Below are 9,492 nucleotides of genomic sequence, written 5' to 3'. Positions count from 1 at the left end.
GACTTTGCTTTGTCTGTATGTCTCCTCTGAATATTTTAACATTGAAAGTATGCATAATTTCAAAAATCAGAGACCAAGTCTTAATTCATATTAGCATCAAATTGCATCACCTTCTTCACATTTCTAGGTGTTGGTGGAGAAGCATGACACCTGCTTAGGCAAGTAGTTACACCAAGGCAATTACTGCAAGAGACACATCAGGCATTTGTAAATTCTTTTACTTCTGAATGTATTAAACTTAATAGTTTTTACAAAGGACGATGAAATGCAGATATAAGCAATGCTTATTTTGATACTAAAAGTTGTATTGAAATTTACTACTTAATGTGTGAAATGAAACTGGACACTAGCTTATTTTTGATATTACGACAAATATAAGCAAAACTGATTAGCAAGGGAATGCTAGATAATGCATTTTTCTATGTAACGTTATTTTCTTCTGCAGTACAGAGAGTCCACTATTAGAATGTCCAGCTGAAGCTTTTGCTGCTCTCATTCAAAGGTATCCTTAAGAAAAGCATGTATAGGCCGGTCTCTCACAGATCCATGCAAATTTGCTATCACAGGGGAAATCATGCCATGATCCATCCAGGTATATTACTGCACAATCTTCGTCAAGAGGCTGACCATTAGGCTGACTCTTGTACCAGTACCTTAATGGAAAAAAAAGTTACTTTTCATGAATTATTAAATTAAGTCAATAAGCTCAAATTATTTAATGTCAGCTACATTAATATTATATTTGTATCACTTTCTTCTCATCTTAAACCATTATTTTATCTTTTCATAAAAGGGAAAGGAAGGGAATTCAACAAAGAAGAGCTGGAAAACTTGAACCGGTCTATGATGTCTAAAAGGTAAAATGATAAAATGGTGAGAATAAAGTCAGTACATAGAACTTATTACAAAAGTACACATTTTCTATACTACCCTTTTCAAACCACCTTTACATCTGAAAGAACAACTGAGGTATTACTGTATTTTTCTATAATAGGCATTTTTTTTCAGTGCAGGCATTTAATAGCAGTTCCAGGGGAGACACATTCAGGAAAGTTATGCTACCTCTTGTGTCATCTTGGTAGGAAAATGAATAAACAAAAAAATGCATCACATAATTTTTTGATAGCAATACAGCTGGCGGTTTTATTGCCTACCACTCATGTTTGTCCTTTTTTGTGGTAAAACCGCAAAATAAGATAAATGTTGGCAATACTGTAGTAGAAGCTTTTAGATAACCTGTATCATTTTATTCATTATTTTTCAGCAATAGTACATCTTCATCTGGAGTATGGAGGCTTCCTGTCTCTGCCTGCAAATAGCACATTTTCTTAACAAAGTAAAAAAGCTACATAAAAGAAGGACTAATAACAGAAGTATGTTACAAATATCTATGCATAACACTGCCCTGCTGCTATATCATCCTACAAGCTTTTTTATTATTTTTTAATCTTACAAAGCATGACATAAGGAATACCTTAAAGTGATATTCTGCCAGACCCCTGAAACTGAGTCCATAAACTTCCAACAATGACCAGGGGTAGAGGAGTAACACTGATGAAGCCTCTTATGGGAAAAGTAACAAAAATGCAGGTACCTCCAAGGGGCACCCTTATATATCCTGTGGAAGCAGGACTGGAATCCATGTACCTGTAATGGATGTAAGGGTATCTGAATAATACTGATAAAGTACCTCAGGAAATAAGAAAGAAATGTGGGAGTAGCTATTAGGGGGATCTGGGTAACACCAGTGAAATTTTAGGGGGGATAAGAAGGAGAAGTGCAAGTTCCTCCAGGCAAACCCCCCTTATATATCTAGGGGAGACAGACTGAACTACATCCCCTGACAGCTGATCATTATCTGTACCCAGCATGGGGGGGGGCTATAACTTCCTGTATCTCTTCTGAAAAATGAAGCAAGAAGATCAATGCTAGCTAGCACTTTTAGAAAACTGTGCCCACAAACAACTTCTTAAGCATCTTCTCCTAAATGAAATACTCAATACAACATGCTTTCAGACCATCTCATAGTTCTTCAACAGCTTTACTTTCATTTATAGACAATATCCACAAAGCTAGAGACTCTGGTAAACATGTCCCCTCCATATTTCTAGACCTCTCCAGTGTATTTGATACTGTATCCCATCGTAAACTACTACATCAACTGGCTACTCTTGGACTCTCCCCCTCCTCTGTTAAATGGCTCTCAAGCTATCTGTCCAACATACAGCGATCCGTGAACTGGCATGGCCCCTTATAACCATACCTATCCAATAATATTGTTGTACCCCAAGGGTCTCTTCTTGGTTCTGTCCTTTTCAGTGTCTTTAGCAATAATCAGACTTTGTTCTGTCAAGGCTCCCTAATACAATATGCAGACAATTTTACTATCTGTATTTCAAGCAACTTGAAGAACTTATAACAACTAACCTAAACAGCTTTCTCTACTATTGAATCTTGGCTCACAAATTTCCAACTACTATTTAACCCTTAAAAAATAATTTTCTTCACTACTAAATCATATTTTTTGACAAATCAAGCTTTAAGATCCAGTCTCTAAATAATACACAGATGGAAGTAATACCCCCTACAAAACTTTTAGGTACAATAATAGATGTCAGACTAAAATAAAAAATAATCAAAAGCTAGGAAAGTTGTATCAGCATAAACAATATTTGAACACATCTACCAAATCAAAACTTGCAAATTCTTACTTAATACCATCACTCCTTAATGGTGCATCATTTTTCAGCAACCTAAACACCACAATGAAAACAAAACTTGAATCCTGTTATATTAAATAATATTGCACCAGTAATACTAATAATAAAGTAACCAAAGCAAAATATTGCAGTAGAGTTGCAGTAGAATATAACAATAATAAAACATAATAACCAATAATAAAATTTGTAACCTGCAGTTCATATCAAACTCACCACCATTCTTCCCCCCAGTATCTCAAATGGCTTGAATTACCACTCCATCTCAACTATATTCAACTTATAACTGCCAAAAACATTTACAAACCTACTTCTTGTCCTGCACTAAATTTTCTTCTTCTTACCTACTTTCCCAAAATTTGCTTCAGATCAGAAGAGAAACAATTTAACCAAATAAATCTGCCAGCCAAAGCCTCTATTCATACTCTGTGGTAGAAGCTTGGTATAACCTACCTACAGATATCAAAACAACTTTTAACCTCCTTACCCTCAAATATAAATTAAAGCAATTCCTGAAGGATTCATAGTATAAAGTATGTTTTGAAAGATTCATGGTATAAAGCAATTCCTGAAGGATTCGCGCTCCTGCTCATACACAAATCCAGGTTAAACTATTAACTCATCACTCTTCCATGCAGAAGTATCATTACATTCATCACTTTACCTCACTGTCTTTCTTATTCACATACTACCAGTCTTGTCTATTTACATCCTTCCATCCTAGTTTCCTCTCACTCCAGCTACACCTCTCTAATTTCACAATATTCTCTCTTCTCACTCTGATCTCCTTTCTTCCTCACACCCCTCTCCTTTCCTCACACCCCTCTCCCTTCTTCCTATAACTAATTTTTCTACTATCTTATATTTCTAATATCATATGACTTTTTAACTATCCCATATGTGACACCCCTGCACTGGCCCAGTAATCAAGGAGCCTCAGTTCTCACCACTAAGGGCAAAATCTCCTGCTCCTGCTAGGATATGATCTTCCAGCCTCTGGAAAGTCGCTGGAGCATTTTTCATCCCAAAAGGCATAGTTGTGAACTCATACAAGCCAAAAGGAGTCACAAAGGCTGACCTCTCTCTAGCACTGGGAGTCAAGTGCACCTGCCAGTAACCATTGGTGAGATCAATGGTGGTAAGATACTTAGCTCCACCCAGCTGCTCTAGGGCTTCATCTGTCCTAGGCATGCGGTAAGCATCTGACTCTGTGTGACTATTTAATTTCCTGTAGTCCACATAGAACCTGGTGCTGCCATCCTTCTTTGGTACCAGCAGCACTGTGGAGGCCCAGGGATTGCTGTACTCCGGAATTACCCCTAGTTCTTGTATCTCCTCCCTCAGAGTCTGACTCTCTCAGACACCCTATAAGGGGCCTGCTTAATAGGCCTTTGGGGTCCTGTATCCACATGGTGCTGCACCAGGTGGGTGCACTCTGGTTTATCAGTGAACATGTCCCCAAACTCCTATAACACTGCTCGGATTTCTCGAACCTGGGTAGGGGATAGCTTCTGGGACATGTTATCCCTCCCACTAAGGTGTCAATCTGAGCCTCACTGAGGAGATCAGGCACCCGATCTCCCTCAGATTCCTCCAGCATTCCACTGCAAGTACTCAGCACAAGGGCCTCCCTATCATGGTAAGGTATCATCATGTTAACATGCTACAGTTTGTTCCCCTGCCTCCTTCCTAGCAGATCCACTATGTAGTTAACACCACTGACCTTCCTTACCATCTTGTAGGATCCCTACCAAGCTGCCTGCAGCTTGTTGCGTCTGACAAGAATGAGAACCATTACCTGCTTCCCTACAGCATACTCTCTAGCTCGAGCATTCCTATCATACCAGACCTTTTTCTGCTGTTGGGCTTCTGCCAGGCTCACCTGGGCCAAGCCCATGAGTTCCCTGAGCACTGCCCTGAAGTTTAGAACATATGCCACAACAGAATCCTTGTGGAATTCACACTCACCCTCCCACTCATCTCGAATTAAATCTAGAGGTCCCCTCACCCTATGCCCATAAAACAACTCAAAGGGTGAAAAACCTGTGGATTCCTGGGGAACCTCTCTGTACACAAACAACAGATGGGGCAAATATGTGTCCCAGTCCATCTTAAATGGGTCTGCAAATGCCCATAGCGTCATCTTGAGTGTAAGTTTAACCTCTCAACAAAACCATTAGTCTGGGGATGATACTGGGGTGGGCTTTACATGCTTCACCCCACAGTACTTCCACAGACAAGTCAGCATGTCTGACATGAAATTGGCACCTCTGTCAGTCAGCATTTCTTTTGGGAACCTATCCTGCTGAAAATCTCTAACAAAACATTTGCTACCTTTTCTGCGTCAATGGAGGACAGAGCCACTGCATCAGGGTATCTTTTAGCATAACCTACTATCACTAGGATATACTTTTTCTCTGTGTAACTTGGGGTACTCAGAGGCACCAGAATATCCATAGCTACCCTATGAAATGGCTCCTCAATCAGAGAGAAAGGCATCAAAGGAGCTGTCACCTTGTTTCCTGCCTTGCCTACCTGTTGGCACTGCTCACAGGTCCTGCAGTACCCTGTTACATCTCTGGAAATCCCAGGCCAATAGAAGTTCTGTATAATACATCACTTTGTACATTTTATGCCCATATGACCTACAAAGGGAATATCATGGGCAATTGCTAGAAGTGCCAAGGCTCTGGCCAGTACCAACTGCTGTATTCTCTCACTCTCTAGCCCTCCCTCAGGGGCCCACTCTCTATTCAGTAATCCTTTGTCCGAGCATACAGATTCCCACTTACCTTGAGAATCAGGTGCCTCACTAGCTACCTCTCTCAGGCCTTGTAATGTAGAATCTGAGAGCTGAGCCTGTCTCAACTCTCTCTTTGTAACTCTTCCCAGCTCCCCTTCCACAGGAAGTCAGGTATCCTCTGACAGCAGTGCCTCAGGGTCAGCCTGGGTACTACTACTCACCTCTACCCTTGCAGTCACTCTGTCCAAGGGAACATCAGTACTCACAAGTAGTTGTGGCTCACCTTCAGTCTCACTGCTACAGGGTAGCTTCTACCCTGAAGTAACCACATCACCAGTCCTGGCTGCATGTGTGTGGTCTGTCTGGGTCTCCCCCAGGCTATCAGACAGACATGCATGCCTCCAAGCCTGACTACATGTAACTGCATGAATACACAGTACTGCATTATCAAAATCATTCCCTATCAGGATATCTACAGGGTGGTAGTTTGTTACCCTTGTTATCTCAAGACAACCTACTGTTGGCATTTTGTCACTCCCACTTACTGGCTCTCCCAACTTTTGTTCCCCACCTTGCCTCTGTGGACATCTGTATGCTATATGGCCCAACTGGTTGCATTTAAAACATTTAACCCTAGGTCCTGGATGTGTACCAGGACTAGTGGCTTCCCCTGCTACTGGCAGATTTTGTTAGAGTAGTCTAGTCTGGGCTGCCCACCATGGGTTCCCTTAGACCCATGAACAGCACTGGGTGTCCCTTTCATGTGCATGGTTGCCCTGCTTGCTATGTATAGGTCTCCCTTATTTCCCAACTCATCTAGAGTAGCACATTGTCTATCAGCTAAACAGATCCTCATGTCATCAAGCAAAGTGCTCAGGGCTTGTTCCCTCACCAAAAGGTCTGCCAGCCCTTCAAAAGTGGTTACCTGACATTCACTCACCCATCTATGAAAATAAGTGTTTAGTTCAGCAACATATTCACACACACTTTCATCTGCCTTGCATCTATGCTCACAAAAGTTTTTTCCTATAAGCTTCATGTGTTAACTTAAAAAATTCTAGCAAACAGTTCTTTACAACATTATAATTTAAACAGTCATTATCAGACAGTTTGGAAAGAAGAGTTACAGCTTTACCATGGAGTAAGGGGGTCAGGAATCATACCCAGAACCCATGGTCAGCATCATACTGTTTACATACCCTCTCAAACATATGAAAGAAACTGTAAAAATTACCCCCCCCCCCGTGAATTGTGGAAGAAATTTACTGGCCACTGGCCTTTGTTGCTTTGGGGTTTGGTTACTCCCTTCCCCATTACCTGCATGACTCTGGTGAAGAGTCATCATCTCCTTTTCATGTTGCCTCTGCCTCTCCTTCTCTTCAGCATCCAGGCATAGCAGTTTTTCATTCTCCTCAGCCTGCAGGCATCTCAGTCTCTCTGCTGCTTCTATTTCCAAATGCTTGGCCTCCAGACCAAGTCTCTTTAACTCCAGATGGATTTTTAAGTCCTCCGTGGAAAGGTTGAGCTGTCCATTCTCTGGGAGTTGTACATCTCCACAGCGAGGCTGATCATCCTCCTGGTTGCTATTCTCTGATGGAGCTGTGACTAAAGCTGCAATCATGTCTGCCTTAGTTAGGTTGGTAAGTACCAGTCCTTTAGCCTGGCACATCTTAGCCAACTGGCTCATTGTCAGCTTGCCATACTCCTCTGCTGACATGTTTGCCTGCTCTCCCTGACTAACTAAGCTAACAAAAGAAATGAAACAATTGTGATATGAACTCTGAATGTTCACTGCTTGGCTGATTAAGAGTACAATCACCTTCAGTTATTACTATGTACACACGCTACAGTAATTCAATATCCACACCACTATAAGCCAATTAATATATGATGTGGCTATCTCACCACTTTCAACCAATTAATATTTGATGTGGATGCCAGCAATTAATATGAGATGCCCCTGTACTGGCCCAGTAATCTAGGAGCCTCAATCCTCACCACTAATACCAGTGAGGAACATGCACATTGGGAGGATGCTAAGTACGCACACAGTAAAGTACAATTTCCCTTAAGAGCACACAGAGATCACAGTAAGTTTGGGGCTGGTTTCTCTCTCTTTCTGCAGATACCCAATAAGACTCCCCACTGGTACAGCTATAGGGTTCAGATCTCAGCCAAGTGGTCAAGCCAGAACCTCCAGCACCTTCTCTGTCCAAACAGTGCTTCGTGTCCCTGCCCAAGTAGCTGACACACACACACACACACACACACACACACACACACACACACACACACACACACACACACACACACACACACACACACACACGTTGAGATTTGATGCATCTGCAAACACACAGACACTCCTGGGGAAGCCTGGCACAGGTTCAGTAGCTATGCCACCTTCTGCCCAGACTATATGGTAGTAATCACGGCCACCAACCACCCTTACTTATCAGCTACTATAAGGCCCTTACCAAAGGGTTACCAATTCTACTGTGCAATGTTACTGTTATCCAAATGGTAAGTGTGACCAGAACTTTTAAGGTTATTTAGGAGTGGCCTATACAGTATCACCAAGTACATACAAAAACACTTTACAAATGAAACTTAGTAATTTTCTCTGTCTCAAGACAATAGAAATAAACCCCTAGCACTAGACATCCTGTGTCTTAGCTGAGATAAACTAACTTTATAGCACATCGTAAAACTCTTTACTTATTTTCTTAGCGTTTGCAAGTTATCTCTGTATGGTCCAGCCTTTACCATCAACACATACTTTTGCATAGGCATGTAGTTTATACACATTTCTGCTCTTTTCCAGCAGGGTGCACTGTGGTTACACTCTTGAAGCTCAGTACAGACCATATAGTTTTCTTACATTTGTAAGACAAGCATGCAAATCATATTACTGATAATCACAAATGACATAGAATTATTTACAAAATTCTATGTGGCTGGGATGGCAGCCTTTACACTTTATTCAAATTACTGTCTATTCTTCCTCTTCTTCATTTCTGTTCACTAACTACCTACTAACTACCGTCTTACTACCCACTACCACCTCCATGTTTGCATTGTAATCTTATGTCCACATATTCTCTATAGCTTATCTCTTCTACATATATTGTTCTTGCATTGTCTATGAAGATTCCTTGTATACCTGTTAAGTTTCTAAAATAAGTGTTTGTCTGTTTTCACTGTATCTTGTTGCTTGACATATGATTTTATGGTTTGCCTATTTTTATTTCATTGCATACCTTAAGGAAATGTATGTACGTGGAGCTTTTCTCCCGGGCATCTGCTGAAAATGGGAACTCTGTACCCAATCAGACTTTCCCAGTAATCAAATGTCAAACAAATATAATAAAATGAATGAACAGAAACCATTTCTCTTAATAACTAAATATATGCAAAGACTTGGAGAACCTATTTCCTATGACCCTTACGAAATGCCTAACAACTGCTAGAGGGCATAAAGATTCACTAGCCTGGTCATTCTCTTTCTCCATTCTGCACCAGGCAACCAGAACAACACAAAATGTTTAGCTTATCATACAGAATAGCATCTTTTGGAACAGGAAAGAAGATGTTATTATATGTGGACAGTGCAGTGGTGCAGTGGTAGCGTTGTTGCCTCACAGCAAGAGGTTCTCCAGTTCAATTCTTGGCTGGGGTGCCTTCTGTGTGGAGTCTGCATGTCCTCCCTGCATTTTTCCAGGTGCTCCGGTTTCCTCCCATGTTCCAAAGACATGCATTTGGAGCCTTTCTCCCCAGGCCTCTGCTGAAAATTGGCTTTGTTCCAAGTCGGACTTTCCCGGTTAACAAATGTAAAATAAAATAAAATAAATAAATAATGCCTATCCTGTCATCTAACCATCTGTACAACAGCAACCCCATATGGACCTAACTCTACATTGTATCGTCAATCCATGAATATGAGAACCACTGCATCTATCTCACTGTTTGAAAAAAGTCTTCCATATAAAAAAAATGTGGAAGAAAATATTTTCCAGACTAGACATATGACAT

The 9,492-nt window shown here is 41.0% G+C and overlaps 1 protein-coding gene across 1 annotated transcript in view; it reads right to left on the bottom strand.

Annotated features, from left to right (window-relative positions):
* Positions 1-202: 202 nt before the first annotated feature.
* Positions 203-9,492, bottom strand: part of LOC122808673 (CD209 antigen-like protein E) — a 1,434,655-nt gene continuing 1,425,365 nt past the window's right edge. The window contains exon 6 of the mRNA XM_044079651.1: positions 203-653. Coding sequence (XP_043935586.1) covers positions 509-653 — 145 coding nt within the window. The 3' untranslated portion in view covers positions 203-508. The remainder of the gene's footprint in view (positions 654-9,492) is intronic.

Source organism: Protopterus annectens, chromosome 8.part0 (genome assembly GCF_019279795.1).
Source record: "Protopterus annectens isolate FY-2018-M chromosome 8.part0, PAN1.0, whole genome shotgun sequence".
NCBI classification, from domain to species: domain Eukaryota; kingdom Metazoa; phylum Chordata; order Ceratodontiformes; family Protopteridae; genus Protopterus; species Protopterus annectens.
The sequence above is the reverse complement of the archived record's forward strand: the minus strand, read 5'-3'. Positions and strand labels throughout refer to the sequence as shown.